The sequence below is a fragment of the Xenopus tropicalis genome, chromosome 6, assembly GCF_000004195.4.
Source record: "Xenopus tropicalis strain Nigerian chromosome 6, UCB_Xtro_10.0, whole genome shotgun sequence".
Lineage (NCBI taxonomy): Eukaryota > Metazoa > Chordata > Amphibia > Anura > Pipidae > Xenopus > Xenopus tropicalis.
Window position 1 is genome coordinate 64,154,934 of NC_030682.2, and position 22,700 is coordinate 64,177,633.

The 22,700-nt window shown below is 37.9% G+C and overlaps 1 protein-coding gene across 5 annotated transcripts in view; it reads left to right on the forward strand.

Annotated features, from left to right (window-relative positions):
- The window catches only part of herpud2 (HERPUD family member 2), a 30,310-nt gene that overhangs the window by 2,084 nt on the left and 5,526 nt on the right, over positions 1-22,700 (forward strand). For 4 of the 5 annotated variants that reach the window (XM_012964733.2, XM_012964734.3, XM_012964732.3 and 1 more), the window contains 5 exon segments: positions 9,620-10,004; positions 14,263-14,340; positions 18,475-18,585; positions 21,590-21,750; positions 22,441-22,560. In XM_012964733.2, coding sequence (XP_012820187.2) covers positions 9,858-10,004; positions 14,263-14,340; positions 18,475-18,585; positions 21,590-21,750; positions 22,441-22,560 — 617 coding nt within the window. In that variant the 5' untranslated portion in view covers positions 9,620-9,857. 5 annotated transcript variants of the gene reach the window in all.

Consider the following 22,700-nt stretch of genomic DNA (forward strand, 5'->3'; position numbering starts at 1 on the left):
TAGAAGTATTCTTTTTTTAAAAAAGGTGTATGTTAATTACCTCTCTAGCACCTGCACAGTTCACTCACCCATTTCAATAAAGCTGTATCAATTATTTTCATTATTGCAAAGAATGCCAAGCATTGATGGTTAAAACTGATATATTGCTTACAAAGGGAATTACATATAAAGCATATAAATAATGCTTCATTGTTTAGCATTGCAATTAGTATATACAGTATTTGTCATTAATGTTTTTTAAAAGTGTGGTTGTTGAGAACTGTGTAACACAATTATCATGCCACAATTACTACTTAAAAGGTTTTGGGTTTCAGTCTTCAATACTTTTGTTTTGGGTTGGACTGTAGAATTTGTGATTGAAAGTGATCAAATGATAGTGGCAACATTCATTTAAAGGGCTTGTACACTTGTATGTTATTCTAAGAAGGTTTTCAGTTGGTCTTCATTTTTTATTTGCAGTTTTTAATTATTTAGTGTTTTGTTCAGCGGCTTTCCATTTTGTAACTTCCACAGCTATGTGGTTTCTAGGGTGCACTTTACCCTAGCAACCAGGCAGTGGTTTGAAAAAGTGACGGGAATATGAAAAGAGGGTGAACTCTCATCCATAAATATTTTTCTAAAAATCTCATAGGAATCAATACAACGTGGGTGAGTTTTCATGTTTTAAGTTCTAAACTCGCATTTTGATAAATCTACCCCTAACATTGTTTGCAGTGTACTGTAGCTTTACATTAACCTTGGAAGTAGGCAAAATGGTAAAAACTACCCAACATATACTGGGAGAGTAGAGCCAGGTACACACACTCAAACCACAGCTTTTTTTTTTTTTTAATTTATATTCTGGAAAAAAAATGGTTTTAATTCTTGCATTTCCTCCTCATTCATATTAACTTGTTTACATCTCAGTAAAACCACATGGGGTGGTCCTTTTACCTTTCTTCCTGTGCTGCAAATAAGATTAGAGCAGCAGGAAGATGGAAGTTCTGCTATATTAAACATTAGCACCTTTTCCCTTTGCTGTGGTCAGATAACCTGTCACACAGTTCTACTGGGGGCCCTCTCAGCTAGCTGAGACCTGCACTATGTCAACTTAGCTAGACAGCAAATTTTTAAATAAAAGTTAAATAAATGTTTTTTAAAAATGATTTCATATACACACACAGGTCACAACATCTGGGATTCAGAAAGACAGAAAATTAAAAAAAGATAAAGTAAACATAGCATAAATACAAACAAAAAAAGTATCCTTGGTTTAAAATTATGTTTTGTGCTTATATCATACAATCAGGTACTGGCAAAAGAGAAGAGAATGTAGACAATAAAATAATGATTTTAGGTGCAGTCTGAGGTAAGGCCCTTATACTGAAAAAGTATCTTGATAGTATCACCATGGATAATACTGATGTGTGGGCCGGACTGACACACACAGGACCCGTGGGTTCGGGCTGACTTCTGCACACCATTATCGGGTCGCGGGTGGGTTTGGGTTGAGTTCTTCATTCCACTCTCCGTACCCGTGACCTTTCTGTCCCCACTTCTGCCTCCAGTGCGTTCCTTTTATAGACTTGCAGCTGCTTGGTCCTTCTGTGATGTTGGGCGGGGGTCTATAAAGTCAGAGGCGGTTAGGGTTGGGTGCGGGTTGTGGAGTTAGTTAGTGTGTGAGACCACTCCCTACCTTTCCTCCGCCTGCAGCTGATTAGCAAGGTAACCTCACACCTGTATTGCTAAAAATGCTCCCATGCCCCACCTAGCAGTTGATATCAGAATAGCTTTCAGTAATAAAAATCCAAGTCCGGCTCAGCCAAGTCATGCAAGACTCTTCCAGAGTAGAGAAACAATAGCTTATCTCAAAGCAGTTCAGTTGTGAAGGTACAATGACCTGCTGTCTACACACCAATACTACAACTAAAAAATGTAATATTTGTGGGGGATTTTGTCATGCTTTTTATGGTGTACTTTTTATTTCTAAATTACACTGTTTTCATAGCAGATACTTCACTACCAAATACATTTTTATTCTTGAACGAACACATTTTTTAGTTGTAATATTGGTTTCAGATAACCTTCTCCCATGTTACTGGAGGAGTTGCAAGCTGGATATGGATTTCCTACTACTGAGTGCTATTCTGATACCTACTGGGAGCTGCTCTCTTGCTGCCTTCCCATTGTTCTGCTAATTGGCTGCTGGGAGGAGGATGATATCACTCCAACTTGCAGCTCAGCAGTAAAGTGTGACTGAAGTTTATCAGAGCACAGGTCACATGGCTGTGGCACTCAGGGAAATATAAAATATGGCTAGCCCCATGTGAGATTTCCATGTGAAAAATGGATTTCAGGCAGAAGTGGAGAAGCGCTATTTACTGATGCATTTGGGGAAAAAACCCATGTTTTCCCATGACAGTATACCTTTAAGAATACAATTGTAAATGGTAGAGTGTATTATTTGCAATAAAAACACTGTAATTTAGAAATGAATCATGCGCCATAAAAATCACAACAGAATCCCTTTAAAGCGTGAGGTAATCTTCTCTCATTAGTTGCAACCTTTGCCTGGAAGTGCCGTCATACCTTAACTGGAAACAACTTGTTCTGAGAATGGGTGTTTGAAGAATTTAGCAAAAATGCATGTGTCCTCCTGTCTGTCTTCTTTGTGTATTCCCCTCCTCCTCCCAACTGTTTGTTCCTGTCAAGGAAGTGAGCTTCTTTGCGCGCTTGCGCATGCACAGTAGAGTGAAAAGCCGAACTTTAACAAAAAAGTCGCCTTTTCACTCTACTGCGCATGCGCCGGCCCAGGGATTTTGACACAGACGGAAGAAGGTTTTCTCCTAACAGGGGCACCAGCCCGGGGTAAAAGGTAAGCGATTAAAGTCACTTGGGGGCGCCTGTTATTTTGGCACCCCCAAGTGACTTAGCCTTTCCTTCTCCTTTAAAGGATTCTGCAATCAGTAAGTGCTATGAAAAACAGGCATTTTGTTGTCCACATTAAATCTTGGCTACTTCACAAAGCCAAAGTGATGTGTATGTTTTCCCACACATGGACGATTTACATTATTTTTGGTGGGAAACCATTTTCAGGAAATTAGTCACCTGTGGAGGAGATTTCTAGAGGGCGCACAATATTCATGTCTGTCATTGCCTTAAAGAACCAATAATATTGCATCAGGTGAAAACTATTTATAGAAGCCTAAAAAGTGAATAGTCTTGCTGCATTCGTGCTCTGTGTTCCTAGTATCTGTTTCAGCCAAGGTGCTATATTATGCAAGGAGATTGTATATTTTTCCCATGTTTGCATGGATTTGCAATGAGTACTTTGCATTCCTCCAACATTCTCCAAAAACATAGGTTAATTGCCTCCTGATAAACCTTTCCTCCCTAGTGTCTGTTTCAGAGATCTTGGATTGTAATGATAGATAATTAAGTGCTGTTGAATATGAATATAAATGAAGGGAATGTAAAAAAAAGATCAATTGCTATCTTTCTGTTCCTCTAACTTATATGTATTTATACCCCCCCCTTGTAAATGCCTCTTCTTTCAAACTCCAACACTGGCCGATGTATGAGGCTCTTAAAAGGGCCCTCCCAACTGATATCTAGCGGAAAATCTTTAAGATTCTTTTCCCACAGTTTGCTAATTTTTTAGAAATTTCAATGTAAATTTTTTTTACATTTAGGGAGCATTTTCACCATATGTTAAGATATCTACTGTCCAAGAAATGTAATCCACTCTAGTGAAGAGTTTAGGTTTCACTGGAAAAAAAAAACACCCATAGACTCCAATGGGCTGAAAAAAAGTTTTGCGAAATGGAAAAACATGACACAAACGCCCATTGACTTCAATGCATTTTGTGAATTCTCAAAGTTTTGCACATTTTTTGGCAAAGCTAACATGAAAGATTTGCTTATCACTAATCTTTACAATAAAGACATTTTCTAGCCACTAGAAAAACTTTGTAGTAAGTTGCTGTTGATTATTGCAACAGATGTAGCAAAACTACTTGAGTATGCATGGTTGACTACATTTCCTAGCATCAGCAGTTCTAAAGAAAGTTCTGGTCTTCTGATCTATTCAATTTTTAAAAAGGGTGACCTTCTTACTACCATACAAAGAAACTGTGGGGCAGCAAGAGGGGGCATTTTGACTTGTTGCTGTTAAACCTGCTTTGTGTAGGAGAGTGGCTACAGTGAGAGACCACGATCCAGTACAGACTGCAATAATGAGAGAGACTGAAGAGAATCTGACCCAGGTTAGGAACTAGCACCTGCAAAACTGCTGTTATTAGTTGCCAAAAGCATGGATTGGGGGAATAGCTGTTAGGCTGTTTGGTAATAAGGTCCCAAGCTGGAATTCTACTGGAGCTTAGAACTGCCTGTATCATCTTATGTTGGCCATACATGGGCCGATTCTAGCTGCCGACATCGGTCCTTTAGACCGATGGCACCTATACCCGCCGTTCTAATTTGATTTTTTGGCACAATATTGCGATATTGGGGATATCTTACCATATATGGCCACCTTTAATCTGCTGCTCAAAATGATTTCTGAGCACAGACTGTGAGTAACCGGCCATACTGGAGGAATGGTACCCACTAGTCCATAAAAGTTAACCCTGCAGTCACTGCCATTTATACTTTGCTAAGCTGTTCTCTACCTGAAAGGGTGTGGGCTGGTCCGGATTAAAAACCTTACTGAACCGCCAATTTTATATTAACTACTCTGTTTAACAGGACAGCACCAATCATTACTGACTTGAAGCAATTTTACAAGAGCCCTTACTTGCACAAATCATTTGGGACTGTGTTAATAATTCGAAATCCTATTTTATTAAACTTTGCTTACACTACAGAAATGATTTAAGTCTTGTTTTCTTCACTCTTTTTTTTAAAGTCAAAATTAGAGCATACAGACAGGGGCCAGCCATTTAATTGAAAATGTTATCATGGCAAGCTTTGTATCATGCCAAAATCTAATATATGCACCAATAAGGTGGACCTGATGCATGAGCCCATGCACAGGCTACACAATTATAGAGAGGGGGCATATGACGAGGGCAGCAATATCTAGGAAGTGTAGACATTAAAGTGATTAAAGAGAGGCAGGAAGTGCAATATTTGATTGAGAGCTAAAATTTTTAAATAAGTTTATAACAGGTATGAATTTGGTTTTCATGTTTAGTTACCTGGGCTCCTAATACTTCTGTTAGCAAAAAACTGCACCAGCTGGGAGTAATTCTTTGTGAGCATCGTGCAGTGATATCCTTACTGTGTGCTTCTTTTTTCTTCAAAATCCAAGGTGCAGTAGAGTAAAAAAAGCCAGATTTTTTGTTAAAGTTCTGCTCTTTCACTATACTATGCGTGTGCACCTGGCTCAAAAAAAAAAAATGGATATCAGGTAAGTGATTACAATCACTGGGGTTGCCTAACATTTGGAACCCCCCCAGTGATAAAACCTTTCCTTCTCTTTTAAATTAGTTGGTTCTATACAGATCCATGCTGTTTTAAGTTGAGTAATAAAAAAATATTACTGTTTAAACAATCATAACCTTGCTGTAGTCTGTGAAGGGTATGGGGTTGTTGCTGAGTGTGCTGGTGTTACGTTAGCATACATAGTTAAGGGCTGGTTTAGCATTACTTTAGTCATTGTACCTCTCATATCTTGACCATTTAGTTGGTTGTAGATTTTTTTATTCTTTTCACCGTGCATGCTTTATGTATTGCCATATAAACAAGAGGATTGTGGTTTACTTTTGGATTTTTTCAGTTTAAGGAAAATATTTTAAACTTTCCATTTTTTTTCTTTGAAACATTTGGGAGGTATAAAATTCCTTGCAGATGCACCATCTGCTCCTTTTGTCACCAACAGTTTACTACAGCTGGACATACCTGTCTTCAATCAGGCCATAAAAATTCTGCATTGCTGAAAAGATCTTTTCTGCTCTGCAGGGGAGACTAGAAAGTAAATAAACATGCAGTATCTTCCTACAGAATGGATTCATGGCTGATGCCACACGTGGCTGATTCTCAGCCTGTGAAAAAACTATTGGCAAAAATAAGCCCCTCCGCTGGCATCAGCCCCCCTTAGGTCGAAATGTGAACTCTTGCATTTCAAGCCTATATCTGCCGGTGGATACTTGCAAAAAAATGCAAGAGTTCACATTTCATACCGCATGTGCCTATACCCGGGCAGATGCAACGCCTCCGGGTGTAGGCAAGGTAGGAGGCTGATGTCAGCGGAAGGGCTCATTCTCACCAAACAGTTTTCTGCAGTCAGAGAATCAGCCCTGTGTGGCATCAGCCTATATACAGTATGTACTTTGCAAAAAAGTAATGATCCATTCTAGGCATTTTTGGGGGTTGTTCACCTTTAAGCTTACTTTTAGTATGTTATAGAATTACCTAGCCTAACCAACTTTTTAATTGGTCTTCAATATTTATTTGTTATCATTTTTTAATTATTTGCTGCTTTTCTGCCCTTTCCTATTCATATAACGGTCTCTCATCCAAACCACTCCCTGGTTGCTAAGGTAACTTTTTAAAAAAATTTGGGACACTAAACAAATTGTGAATAAAAACTGAATGCAATGATGTGGAGGTGCCAACTTCTAATATTTTATTTAGAATAGAACATAAATCACGGAACAAAAGTTTAAACTGAGAAAATGTACCATTTTAAGGGAAAAATATGTTGATTCAGAATTTCATGGTGTCAACAAATCCCAAAAAAAGTTGGGACAAGGCCATTTTCACCACTGTGTGGCATCTCCCCTTCTTCTTACAACACTCAACAGACGTCTGGGGACCGAGGAGACCAGTTTCTCAAGTTTAGGAATAGGAATGCTCTCCCATTCTTGTCTAATACAGGCCTCTAACTGTTCAATCGTCTTGGGCCTTCTTTGTCGCACCTTCCTCTTTATGATGCGCCAAATGTTCTCTATAGGTGAAAGATCTGGACTGCAGACTGGCCATTTCAGTACCCGGATCCTTCTCCTACGCAGCCATAATGTTGTGATTGATGCAGAATGTGGTCTGGCATTATCTTGTTGAAAAATGCAGGGTCTTCCCTGAAAGAGATGACGTCTGGATGGGAGCATATGTTGTTCTAGAACCTGAATATATTTATGCCACACACACTCATGCAACCCCATACCATCAGAGATGCAGGCTTCTGAACTGAGTGTTGATAACAACTTGGGTTGTCCTTGTCCTCTTTGGTCCGGATGACACGGCGTCCCAGATTTCCAAAAAGAACTTCGAATCGTGACTCGTCTGACCACAGAACAGTCTTCCATTTTGCCACACTCCATTTTAAATGATCCCTGGCCCAGTGAAAACGCCTGAGCTTGTGGATCTTGCTTAGAAATGGCTTCTTCTTTGCACTGTAGAGTTTCAGCTGGCAACGGCAGATGGCACGGTGGATTGTGTTCACTGACAATGGTTTCTGGAAGTATTCCTGAGCCCATTCTGTGATTTCCTTTACAGTAGCATTCCTGTTTGTGGTGCAGTGTCGTTTAAGGGCCCGGAGATCACGGGCATCCAGTATGGTTTATGGCCTTGACCCTTACGCACAGAGATTGTTCCAGATTCTCTGAATCTTCGGATGATGTTATGCACAGTTGATGATGATAGATGCAAAATCTTTGCAATTTTTCGCTGGGTAACACCTTTCTGATATTGCTCCACTATCTTTCTGCGCAACATTGTGGGAATTGGTGATCTTCTACCCATCTTGGCTTCTGAGAGACACTGCCACTCTGAGAAACTCTTTTTATACTCAATCATGTTGCCAATTGACCTAATTAGTGTTATTTGGTCTTCCAGCTCTTCGTTATGCTCAAATTTACTTTTTCCAGCCTCTTATTGCTACTTGTCCCAACTTTTTTGGGATTTGTTGACACCATGAAATTCTGACTCAAAATTTTTTTCCCTTAAAATGGTACATTTTCTCAGTTTAAACTTTTGTTCCGTGATTTATGTTCTATTCTGAATAAAATATTAGAAGTTGGCACCTCCACATCATTGCGTTCAGTTTTTATTCACAATTTGTTTAGTGTCCCAACTTTTTTGGAATCCGGTTTGTAATTAAAAAACATAATTACAAAAATAATAAAAAATGAAGACCAACTGCAAATTCTAAGAATATTCTACATCATACTAACAGTTAACTCAAAGGTGAATTGTGAGAAATTGTAATGCAGACACTACTGGAGGGCCACCTCCTGATGAACTACTGTAACTTAGTGGGACTCTAGCTGTCAGAAAGAATTGACCAGTTGTAGCTTTGTAACTGATGGATGGCCCCCACATCACATGGAAGAGCATTATTTCTTGTTATTTCCAATAGCATGTATTAACTCTCCCAGCTGATTCTTAATAGGAATTGTCTGTACCTTTTCCTGGAGGCAGGTATTTGAAGACAGCTGTAGGGCCACCTTCTGATATGTGATACTAGCAAGAAAAACACATGTTCCTTCATTTGAGCATGTGCCCCCTTCCCCATTTTGCTGGAAGTAGTTAATTGGGGACAGCTCGAGGATCACTTCTGAGGTGCCATTCAATAATTACAAAAAAACATGTTCTTTCATGTTAGTGGTGGTGAGTGTCTCAGCTGTTGCAGAACATGAATTGTTCTTGGCTGGAGGTAATTGTTCTGTCATAGCTGGAGCTCTATCTAGTTATAATAGCACATCAGGCAAGCTGGCAACATCATAGTGTAAAAGAGCTACTGCTTTAATGGAGGCTGTTATGCACAATGGAAGACATGCAAATGAAAGTGCTAGGAATGAGAGCTTATAGCTGATACTGGCACACAATACAGATATGGGATCGATTATCCAGAAAGTTCTGAATTACAGGAAGGCCATCTCCCATAGACTCCATTATAAGCAAATAATTCATATTATAAAAAAAGATTTGCCTTTTCTCTGTAATAATAAGTACTTATCTGTAAGAAGCAAATATGTGTACCTATTCCTTTCTGTCTTCCCAATTGTTACTAAAATCAATAAAAATTTATATTTAAAAAAAAAAAAAAAGTACTTGATCACAACTAAGATATCATTAATCCTTTTTCGAGGCAAAACAATCCTATTGGGTTTATTTAATGCTTAAATTATATTTTAATAGACTTAAACTATGGTGATCCAAATTACAGAAATACCCCTTATTTAGAGTTGTTTTAGTATGATGTAGACAATTTGCAATTGGTCTTCATTTTTTATTATTTGTACATTTTTAATTATTTCAATAATTGTATACCAACTCTCCAGTTTTGCATTATAACAACCATCTGGTTGCTAGGGTTCAAATTACCTAAGCAACCAGGGATGGGTTTGAATAAGAGACTGAAATATGAATAGGAAAGCGACTGAATAGGAAAAAGAGTTCAGGAGTTCCAAACACAACCCTTTATTCTATTATCTTTTAAACTTGTGTGAGTTTGGATAGGAACAGAGAGGGGTGGGGAGAGACTTTGTTTGATAAGGGGCAGTGCTGGAGATGATTTTTGTTGGTTTTGGGGAAAATTGATCGAAAAGGTTTGGTAAAAACTGTACTACTTATTTCACATGTATAGAAAATTCAAGATATATGTTTTCTTTAAATATCTGTTTGTTTTTCTGTATAGGAAATCCAGGACAAAGCAATTTATACAGCCTGAATGGGAAGCATCATACTGTCTTGTAGCTCTTTTGGTGCTTTCATAGATTTTACTACTCTTGAACCAGATTCGAAAAAGCCATGACATGCAAAGTGATATCACATAATATGTGATGTTTTCTTTGGCTTATTGATTATTTTATGTTTAAAGTTCTTTTTTTATTGCCTGCGAGAGAACAGTAAACTTTTGGCTGTTTCTGTTGGCTATGGACCAGCCTGTAATGGATTGCCCTGTAACGCTGGTCATTAAAGCTCCAAATCAAAAATATGATGATCAAACTATTAACTGCTTTCTGGACTGGACTGTGGAAAAATTAAAATCTCATCTCTCAAAAGTATACCCCAGCAAACCGGTGAGTATTAGAATAAGCTTAGTTTTATGGTATCGTTCTATGTCTATGTAGCTTAGAACAAGGCTTCAATTGTATGTAAAGGAGCGCATTCATAGAGGTAAAGGGTAAAAAAAAGCAAAATGTTCATGTATTCAGCTAATATATTAATTGGGAATCACACTGGTAACCCAAAATTGAACGTAAACACTTTTTTGTAAGCACTTCTAAACCCCCCACAACAAATGAATGATAAGTAACTTTTAGAGCATTTTTACAATTGTTTTAAAAATATTTTTGTTTGTAGTGTGGCTGCAGCCTGAACCAGGCCTGCCATGAGAAAAGAATACATTTTCAGGATCCAGGGAGACATATATGCACTATATTGCCATTATTGCTTAGATTTTGATTAGTTCTGCCAATAAGATGTAATAACAGTCTTGATCTTAACTTCATATTGACACTCTGCACCCTCAATTATTTACCACTATCAGTTTTGATTGTATTGAGGATAATGTACCACCCTACTGTAATTTATAAAGACATTAGAAGTCACCAATGAGTTATGTGACCATATTAAAGCAGAAGACCGCAGGCCGAGTGCTTTTATGCAGGTCACGTAACTCAGAGGTGACTTCCAATATCTTTATAATTTTAGTAGGGGGTACGGGTATAGCACCCATTATCCAGAATGCTCGGGACCAAGGGTATTCCTGATAAGGGGTCTTTCTGTAATTTGGATCTCCATACATTAAGTATACTAAAAAATCAATAAAACATTGATTAAACCCAATAGAATTGTTTTGAATCCAATAAGGATTCATTATATCTTAGATGGGATCAAATACAGGGTATAGTTGTGTTATTACAGAGAAAAAGGAAATCATCTACAGCTAAAATATTGTGTATGTCTGCAGGAAGCTTTTATTATTCTCTAGGTTCTAAACAACTACCATTGCCATTTTCTATCCCATCTGTTTCACCCCTTCTCCCTGCAGTCAGGTATTTCTCCCTCTGCTCCCTGCAGCTTTTCCATTGCGCCTCTTTTCCCTGCCTCTGCTGCCTTTCACGGTTCCCATTCACCTCCATTCCTACACCTTCATTTCATGCCTATTCCTTCCTTCTTTGCAATTTAGAGCTTTCCAGATATCTGGATAAGAGATCCCATACCTGTATTGCCTTCTTTAGTCCATTATTTTCTGCATGCAGAGCAGTACACTGTCTAATGGGGGGGAATGTCACTTCCACAAGATTCATAAAATGATAGCACTTCAATAAAATGTAATTCGGGACAAAGAAAGACATAAAGCCCCTGTGAAGCAGCCATTCAATATTACTCTTCTCCCTAAGTCCATTAAAGGAACAGTAACACAAAAAAATAGAAGAGCTTTAAAGTAATTAAAATATAATATACTGTTACTCTGCACTGCTAAAACGGGTTTGTTTGCTTCAGAAAAGATGCTTAAAAAAAGATGCGGCACACAGATTATTTGCAAAAAAAGTGTATTAAAAGAATCACATCACATATGCGACGTTTCGGACACAGTACATGCCCTTTATCAAGCCTGTAATAATGTGACCCACTCAGTGAGTCACATTTAAAGGGATACACAGGAAATGACATCATGAGATTAACGTTACCGTAGCAATCATTCTTAAGTCATGAATAATGCAGTACTCTCACAGGGCATTAATCAGCAAATAACAACAAAGTGTTTATAGATTACAAAAAGAGAAACAGATCATAATCCCTGTTTAATCCTGCTGGGATAGCGATTGTAATTTATTGATCCACCACACCTCCCTTTGTTTCAGCCTAAGCTCTCTATTACCCCCTCTTTTTAAAGGCGGTATAGATTCCAGTACCATGAACCTAAGCTGTTCGGATGTGTGACCCCTCTCACAAAAATGTTTAGAGACCGGTAATGTAGTATTTCCTAAGTTAATAGCTGACCGATGTTGTGAAATACGTGATTTTACCATCTGTGTGGTCTCACCTATATAGATGAGACCACACGGACAGGTCAACACGTACACCACATATTTTGTAACACAAGTGAAGTGCCCCCGTAATTGCACCTTCTGTCCCGTACGTGGATGTAATGTAATACGAAATGTATGGCCTTGCTTACTTTTAGTTTTAAGTGTAGTTGAGGTAACTGAGGAGCCAATAGTTCTCCCCCTACGATATGATATCAAAGGTGGTGCCTCAAATTCCTGTACCAATGGATATGCCCTTTTAAGAATATACCAGTGTTTTCGTAATATTTGAGCAACGCTGCCACTATAGTCAGAGTACTGTGTGACAAAAGGTATCCACCCACCTCCCTGTTTTCTCTTCCTAGATGAATGTTGCACTCTATATTGTGCTTTATTAATCACTTTCTCGGGATAGCCCCTATCTCGAAATTTTTGGCACATCCTATTTTCTTGTATTTCACGTTCCCCTACTTCACTCACCAACCTCTTAACTCTAGATAGTTGGCTCACCGGAATCGAATTCTTTGTATGTGGTGGATGTTGACTTTTAAAGTGCAAAATCTGATTACGATCAGTTGGTTTAGTAAACAAAGAAGTACACAAACAGCCTTCAACATTTCTATAAATTCGCACATCCAAAAAGTGAATTTGTTGGAGATCACGAGCAAGTGACAAAGTAATAGAAGTTTCCTGTGTATCCCTTTAAATGTGACTCACTGAGTGGGTCACATTATTACAGGCTTGATAAAGGGCATGTACTGTGTTCGAAACGTCGCATATGTGATGTGATTCTTTTAATACACTTTTTTTTGCAAATAATCCGTGTGCCGCATCTTTTTCAAGTTTATCTATGGTGAAGGGATGTGACGGCGTCCTGAAGTTGCAGAGCACCGGGATTCACACTATGGATGAGTGCGGTAACAGTGCTTTTTGAGGTATATATATATATATTTATATATATATATATAAAACTAAGCTGTGTTATAGCCATGGGGACAGCCATTCCAGCTGGAAAAAAAGGAGAAAAGGCACAGGTTTCATAGCAGATAACAGATAAGCGCTATAAAATATAATGAGGTTTTATCTATTATCTGCTATGTAACCTGTGCCTTTTCTCCTTTGAATGGCTGTTTGTACACAACAGCGTATTTATATAAACTATAGTAGTCTTTCTGAGGCAAACACCCAACTTTTACCATTGTAGGACAACAGTACATTATATTGTAAATAATATGATACACTTTGTTTTTTTTGGTGTTACTGTACTTTAATGCCGAAGAGCTGCCCACAGTCAGTCAGCAGTTGCGCTGCGTACATAAGTAGCGCTTTATAAATAAAGATATACATACATACTGTGCAGGCCCCTGCAGTCGATCCTTGCCAAATGTATTGCCACTGAGCATCCCTGCTCTAACCAGTGGTGCTGCTATTTAATGAATATGATAAGATGGGAAATTGCATATATTTAGTAGTCTTTAGAGTTTGAGCTTTTTAGTATGTTTAGGGGAAAACATAGATGGTTAATGCAGATATTGATGTATAAACATTGGAGACAAACATCACTGGTGATTTTGTCCATAACAACCAACAACCATAACAACTCCCCTTAGTATTTATTATAGTATGTAAATCAACATCACCGGTGATCAGAAATTAGAATTTAACAGTCACCTACAAGTTAAGGTGGCCATACACGGGCAGATCCTCTGACAGTCCTCCCTGACCGATATCTGGTCAAAAATTTGGCCCTAGGGCCAAATGATTGCATTAGCACAATATTGCCCAACCAAAGTGGGCATATTGGGGCAACTTTTGCTTGTTTGGTGACTTAGCAAATCTTACCATGTTTGGCCACCTATAAAAGACATAAGCAAAGATCTGATTGGTTGCTATGGGTAACATCACCAGTGATGTTTGCTTGCACACTATAATAAATATGCTTCTAAGTGTTTTAAACAAAGCCACATAGAAAGATACAATTGGCGCAGAGCCTGTCTGTATGAAAATGTGCTTTATGACTTGCTGCACATGCACAGGATTTGTCAGCTAGCACAGCCCACAAACAGATAAGAGAGAAGGTAAGTTTTTCAAGATGGCTGCATGTAAGAAGCACTTAAAAAATGTTTCTAATGATTTTAATCCTTTTCATATATAAACAAAAGCAGTTGAATAAAGGGTTTAATTTAGGATTGAAAAGATATATATATAACTAATTTTTAAAAGGTAACAGGACCTGTTTAACTAGGTTAGTTCACATGCTGCTATGTTAAAGTATAAATATATATATTTTTTTTCTCTGTAGTTAGCCAAGGATCAAAGACTTGTATACTCTGGAAAGCTGCTTCTTGATCATCTGCTACTAAAAGATGTTCTCAGGAAAGTAAGTTTAAAAATAAAACATTTAATCAGATTTTCTTTAGACTTCAAAGGGGTTGTTCACCATTGTACAACATTCACAAATCTAAAAATTAACATTAATAGAACAATCTTTGTCATACACATAGTTTAGAGACATTTTAGCACATGAAACAGTACAAGGACACTGGTAGTATCACTACTATTACAATAGCAAGGACTTCTGCAAGTGCCATTTTCGAGTCAGAACAGATTTTGAATTTTTTGGTACATGATTAAAATGGCTTCCGAATGAAACTAAACTCTCTAATACTGTGTAACTTTACTAATACTTTGCAACAAACATTATTTATTGGTTAGTAAAAAGGACTCATGAACATTTACATAAATAAAGGATTTGCACGTGCAAATCCTGACTGACCCTTTCAGTCAATTAAGTGGAGGGACACACCATGCATTTATGTAGTGAATAATTTAAGTGTGGTGTGCAGCAGTGTATAGGCATTGTGGTAGTGGGATTGAGTCTCTATTGCTAATTCATCTGCTAGGAGGAGCATTACTGGGGAAAAAAATATTTCTAAGATTATTTCTTTTTAGCCTTAAATGTTTCTGGCCTTCTATGTCAAAGATTGTGGTCTGGGGCAGGGTCATTGACAATGATTATGTAGTCCATTGTAGGTGGTGAAGAGCAACATTTGTAATCTTTTTAGCTTTTCTTTTGACCCTTTGGAGGGAACACGGCTATTTTTTTGTTGTATTACTACACTGCACAGCCACTTTTCCTGTCAGAATGTTCTCTATAGAGGATTTGTATAATAATTAGTGTTTTCTTGTATACCCCACAGTGTTTTAATTTTTTTTAAAACATGAATATGTTGGTAAGCTCTTTTTGTCATGATTTTATTGTGTTCTTTTAAAGTTAGTATGACGTTTTTAGTATTAATTTGTTGTGTATGTTGTCCCATCCTGTTATGTAGAAGTCTAGGAAGAAGTCGGGATAGGGAAAATTAAGGTTTTAAAACATAGAGGTACAGTGGCTTGTTAAATATATCAGTGTAATATGCCTCTGTGAGTTGATTACCATAGAGCTGTAAGATTTTTGAGTGGGTGTTGCCCAGGCCAGCTGATTTGCATTAGTTGTCCTTTTAGAACAGGGCTCAATCACATAAGGGGGCCGAAATCTAAAAGACAGGCTAAGTCGCGGGCCAAATTTTTTATTAATATACTTAGTAAGATATTAAGGGGTATATTTATCACAATGTGTAAAAAGTGGAGTAAGACATTACCGGTGATGTTGCTCATTGCAGCCAATAGATGCTTTGCTACTATTGAAATCTGATTACTGATTGGATGCCTTGGGCAACATTACTGGTAATGCTTCACTCCAATTTTTACACAGCATGATAAATATACCCCATAGTCTTAGTTACTATGTGAGGAAAATGGAAATTGATCAGGCTGGATGGTCAATCACACACACCAAGGGCCACATAAAACAGCCAGGTGGGCCGGATTTGGCCCCTGGACTTTGTGTTTGACATATATGTTTTAGAACATCTAACTTTGAGACTTGGGGTACATGATAGTTACTGGTTTAATATGAGTTGTCTTGGGGATTGATGATCTTGCTCATATTGATTGTTTTTAAGTAAAATATTAATTCCCCCCCTCTTATAGTACATCTATCCTGTGCAAAAGTTATTATTTAAGTGCATTATGCATAAATACCCTTTTCTGGGTGCCTATACAGGTATGGGATCTGTTAACCGAAAAACCATTATCCAGAAAGCTCCTAATTACGGGAAGGCTATCTCCCAAAGGCTCCATTTTAATCAAATAATTGCATTTTTTTAAAAAATGATTTCCCCATTCTCTGTTATAATAAAACAGCATCTTCTATTTGAGCCCAACTAAGATATAATTAATCTTATCTAATAATTAAAATCATATCGGTTTAAAATTATTTTTTAGTAGATTTAAAGTATGGAAATCAAATTTACAGAAAGATCCCTTATCTGGAAAACCCCCAAGTCCCATACCTGTATTAATATTGTTTCTCAGAATGATTTATTTTTGTAAGAGCTGCAAGCAGTAAAGGCAGCACCTGACTCAGCCATAAATCTTCCAAGATCCTCAGAAAACCCCAATAAGTCATTGTGCGTATTCCATCACTACTCACAGCTTTTACAGAAATAAATCATGCTAAGGAATTAATACAGCCCACACACGCCATCTCCTGGAACCTAAATATGACAGGAATGTATTGAAGAGGGAGAACTTACAAGGCAGGCTGAAAACTTTTCTGTAGAGCAGGAGCAACTGACATCTGGTTTTAACAAACGCAAGTAGGTTTTTTGAGTGCTTCTCTTCATATCACCCTATTTGAAAAGGCAATATATAGCTAAAAGAGTGATTTATTATCACCATTATTATGGTATTCATGCATAAAGCATATAAAAAAATTAACTTGGTACAGATGAGAAGAATTATTGGAAGGGTATAGAATATTTTTTATTATAATTACATGAAACATACCTGCACGCACTTGAAGTGGACTCCCTACCCTCTTCCTTTTACAAAGCAATAATTGTAGTATTACCAAAAGAGGGTAAGGACCCAGAGAACTGTGTGCCCTACAGGCCAATATCTCTCATAAATACTGATGTGAAAATACTGGCTTGCAGGCTGGTAAAGGTTGCTCCATCCTTAATACACCTGGACCAAACCAAATTTATGTCAGGGAAATCCACAGCAGTCAATCTTAGATGAGTATATACTCACCACCAGACCCAATATGACGATCCTTGCTCAAGAGTGCTGGTCTCCCTTGATATGTCGAAGACCGTTGACTCAAAGTGGTCCTTCCTGTGGAAAGTGCTACAGCGGTTCGGTTTTGGCCTTAATTCCATAAAGTGGGTACGTCTGTTGTAAATGGCAGCCTGTCCCCCAGACAGTCAACTTTACACAGCACCAGACATCCAACTTTTCTATATACACTCTTGGTTCCATATACTGTAGAAGACCCTGGCCTCCTACTCTTGGCTCTTAGTTTGGGCTCCTTGGAAGAAGTGCATTTCATACTGACTAAAAGATTATGGCAATTGTGCTGTAACAATCACTAACCCATTTACGACATGGAGAGCAGCCTGCAACGTGCTTGGGCACACAAATCCCCTTTGTCTCTCCTGCGCTCCTGTTGTGGAACAGCTCCAGACTCCCACACTTATACAACTTTCAGGACGGACTTTAACTATTGGGCCCTTAAAGAACTTAAATACTTAGGAGACATTCTAATTGATTGGAAGTTTCCCACCTTCACGTTACTTAAGGCTGATGGCCTACAGAGCAAGTTAGTTGTCAGCGATAGATCTTTACTGTGGGGACTAACATCTCCAAATTGCCTTTCCAGCGGCCACAATAGGAGAGGCCTATGCTTTGTTTCAGCTCTCTAAAGTTGCGTGAAGTTGCCTGTAGGAGGAAACTTTAAGTGACTTCGGAAAGCCAAAGAGATGCGTAGGCCTTTCCACTGGGGACTCCTGTTGTTGCCGGTGGAAAGGAATTTCGGAGTGGTTAGTTGCTGGGATAGTTGAGATCTATCGAGGGCGACTAACTGCACCATCAGGATTTACAATTGTTCCATTATTTTCAACTGCACCATGCATTCCAAGCCCAATTTCTCTCTCTCTAGCCCACCTACTGTACCATGGACACTGATATTGCTATCGACATTCTACTGTAACTGCCAATGACTAATTTATTTTAGTATTATTTGCTTCCTTTCTCTTCCCTTCCCCTTATTTCAATGTTTTTGTAAAGTTAAAATAAAAGCTATAAAAAAATTGTTTAATTATACTGTTTCTTTAATTCGCCTGTTGACTGTATTCCTTTTTTCTTTTCCAAACACTGGTAATTTTAATCACAGATTGTGTTGTAATGCTTACTTAGTCCTTAGTTGACATAACCAGCATCTGCTTCCCCATGCAAACAAATTAGCTGTTGTTGACAAGAGGTATATCAAGTAATGCTGCTGTATGTCAAAATCTTTATCTAACCTGTAATCTGATCACTGTTATCATATATTTATATTTTGTCTTTATTTGTATTAAGAAAGCAGCACATTCTAAATATTATTTCTCTGCTTTCTTGTCTTTCACTGAAGCAAGATGAATATCACATGGTTCATTTAGTGTGTGCCTCCAGGACTCCTCCCAGCTCCCCCAAAGCAAGCACGAGCAACAAATCTATGGGAACTGCAAGCATCAGCAGATCTGTAAGCTATTTTACAAGCAGGTATATGAAGTGATAGCAGCTATAGGCAACTACAGCAATTGGGAACCTGCTATATATTCCTTTATTCTCTTAGCTCTTTTACTGTATTGTGATCATGATATAAGTTGTAGTTAAGCCACATTATCAAAATAAGTAGCTTGAAATAAATAGCATCTTATCTCCCTCATGTTTTATACAGTGGCTTGCAAAAGTATTCGGCCCCCTTGAACTTTTCCACATTTTGTCACATTACAGCCACAAACATGAATCAATTTTATTGGAATTCCACGTGAAAGACCAATACAAAGTGGTGTGCACGTGAGAAGTGGAATGAAAATCATACATGATTCCAAACATTTTTTACAAATAAATGACTGCAAAGCGGGGTGTGCGTAATTATTCAGCCCCCTTTGGTCTGAGTGCAGTCAGTTGCCCATAGACATTGCCTGATGAGTGCTAATGACTAAATAGAGTGCACTTGTGTGTAATCTAATGTCAGTACAAATACAGCTGCTCTGTGACAGCCTCAGAGGTTGTCTAAGAGGCCCATGGTGATTCTGGACGAGCTGCAGAGATCTACAGCTCAGGTGGGGGAATCTGTCCATAGGACAACTATTAGTCGTGCACTGCACAAAGTTGGCCTTTATGGAAGAGTGGCAAGAAGAAAGGCATTGTTAACAGAAAACCATAAGAAGTCCCGTTTGCAGTTTGCCACAAGCCATGTGGGGGACACAGCAAACATGTGGAAGAAGGTGCTCTGGTCAGATGAGACCAAAATGGAACTTTTTGGCCAAAATGCAAAACGCTATGTGTGGCGGAAAACTAACACTGCACATCACTCTGAACACACCATCCCCACTGTCACATATGGTGGTGGCCGCATCATGCTCTGGGGGTGCTTCTCTTCAGCAGGGACAGGGAAGCTGGTCAGAGTTGATGGGAAGATGGATAGAGCCAAATACAGGGCAATCTTGGAGGAAAACCTCTTGGAGTCTGCAAAAGACTTGAGACTGGGGCGGAGGTTCACCTTCCAGCAGGACAACGACCCTAAACATAAAGCCAGGGCAACAATGGAATGGTTTAAAACAAAACATATCCATGTGTTAGAATGGCACAGTCAAAGTCCAGATCTAAATCCAATCGAGAATCTGTGGCAAGATCTGAAAACTGCTGTTCACAAACGCTGTCCATCTAATCTGACTGAGCTGGAGCTGTTTTGCAAAGAAGAATGGGCAAGGATTTCAGTCTCTAGATGTGCAAAGCTGGTAGAGACATACCCTAAAAGACTGGCAGCTGGAATTGCAGCAAAAGGTGGTTCTACAAAGTATTGACTCAGGGGGCTGAATAATTACGCACACCCCACTTTGCAGTTATTTATTTGTAAAAAATGTTTGGAATCATGTATGATTTTCGTTCCACTTCTCACGTGTACACCACTTTGTATTGGTCTTTCACGTGGAATTCCAATAAAATTGATTCATGTTTGTGGCTGTAATGTGACAAAATGTGGAAAAGTTCAAGGGGGCCGAATACTTTTGCAAGCCACTGTATATAAATATCTTATGACTATTTGATACACCATATGTATATGATTCCCTAGTATATATAATGTACCCCAAAATGTAAATACTTATTTATGGCTAATGTTTGGCATCTGCAAACACAGTAATGTTCCCCACGTTTTAAACTAAAATTTCAGTTTAGCTACATTTTTGTAGAAGAAATGGCAGCTTGCCTATCTGTAGATGAGCCTATGATTAAGTGCCCCTTTTGTTATGAAACGCGTCAGGCTGTCTATGTTTGAGATTTTTTTATTTAAATAAAACAAACATGGTTTAACTGCACCACTACTTTATCATTTGGTCCATTTTTCTTTAGTGCCAACCTCGTTCTCATTTTGGAGATATTTTGATTTAAAGTTTTCCTGTGAGCTGAGTGTCTTTTGTTTGTGCACCTTATATACTAAATGATGTATATACTCTTTAACTTGTCAAGTTGGAAAATTGTTTTTGTATTTGGATATCTGTAGATGGGCAGGGAACTTGTAGTCAATGGTGGAAGTACCTTAGAGGCTTTGAATGTAAAATAATCCCTTAAAAAAAATTTTTTTAATACAGCTCCAAACACCTGTACCACAATTTTTTATGCCTCAAAATCTTTTGTTATACAAAACTTCATCAAATCATTAGACTCAATTAACTAGAATAGCCCCAATTGATATAGCACACTCCTAGTACACCAAAGATGTAAAAGGGTAGTGTGGCCATTGCAGTGGCTTTGGTAGTTTCAAATTCTTTGAGATTTAGCACATTCTTGCAACAACCAAAGCAACCTAAAATATTAACTTCAGAGTAAAACACTCAAATCAATAATAAGAAAATAAATATGCATGATCTTTTGTCAAAAACCTGATCCAGTGGTTTACTACCTGGCAACAGTTTTAAGAGAAGAAACACATAAATGTACAACCAAATATACAATTAAATTGTTAAAATCATTTAACAAAATGACTGCAGTGCAATCTGTAATAAAATACATGAACTAAAAGGCATGCTGTGTAATTACATTTTATCGTAAAAAAAACAACAAAAGTAAACTAGTGTGTGTTGTTATGTACTTCTTTTATGTTATGTGCTTCTTTTATTCCCCCAGTTTGATTGTTACGTGCTGTGTTATGATCAGTGAATGTATTGACCAGTCCTACATCCCTCCGGTAGGGGAAACTATTTTGGCGTTATATGTTCCCTTTAAAGGGTTATAGTAAGAACGTGCTTTCTGGAAGCCACAACATAAAACCAACAACACAATATATTGGCAACATTTAAAGAGTTGATATTACTAAATGTTTATCTATACCAGTTTAATTGTTATCATTTGATTCATGTAATAAACTGAGACAGCGTGGATAAGATTTCTCATAAGTGTTATCCTTTGTCTCTCAAAAAAAGTAAAGCATGAGTAAATGTTCTCTAACTGATAATTTAAAATTTTTTTACTTACTTTAGAGTTCTGAGCATTCAGGATCAGCCAGCCCTGCTTCTATAAGACAAGACACATCATCCACCTACCCTGACCCCAGACCAGGAGACAGCATAAGGCATCGACATACATCACTAATGTATAATAATCTAGTTCACAGCCACCCATTCTCTTACCTAAGACAAGAGTAAGTAGGAATGCTGTATTTTAAGTCTGTGTTTGTCACTAGGTAAAAGATAATTAGAAAACATTAAAAAAGTCTATACTGTTGACATTTGTAAAGCCTTTCCTTTGACGGTTTGTATGCTCTCCATGAATTACAACACCACAAATTTCAAAATATGAATAACCTTTGGTAAAATAATAGCCTTGGGAGGGTGGAATGCAACAACAGTATGAGCAATAAATATGTGGTAGGGCCATGACACATATTGGCTATCTGCATCCTTCTGCCCTGACATCAGTGTGTGCTGACAAGCTCAGCATCATCCTGTTAGGGCACAGATGGGCCGGATTTTGGCCCAAAAATGCATACTTTAGCGTTTTTATCCTGAAATCTGTTGCATCTGTGTACTAACCAGGCTGATGCCATGCAAAGTAAAAGATTTAAAACATAAAAGCGAGGCTATCCAATATTCCTTCCTTTGTTTCCTGTCTAAGCACAAAACTCAGATTAGTATCCAGTTTCAAATAATTAACAGCTCATTATCCAACAAGTAAAACTGTGCCAACAGATAACCTTCTTTGGCTTGTGTTTGAGACCACTGCTGTACCAGAACAGTTTTTAATTTGTATGTAGTATTATATTGTTTAAACTTTATATTTAAATGTGTTAAATTTGTACTGTGGTTATGTATAATTTTACCTTTATTTCTAGATATGCATTAAATCCACCTCCAGGGCAAGCTTCCCCATCTACATTTCCAGCCTATTCAGCCTTCACTCCTTTACAGATGATGTGGTGGCAGCAGCTGTATGCACGGCAGTACTATATTTAGTGAGTTTTTTTTTTTTATTGGATTAGATCTGTAAAGCATTCAATAAGCAACAGAGGTGGCACACCCCACATCATATCTCTGTAGAGGTTATGAACATAGTTGTCTCCGAAATATAAATGGTCATTTATGGCCCTATTTA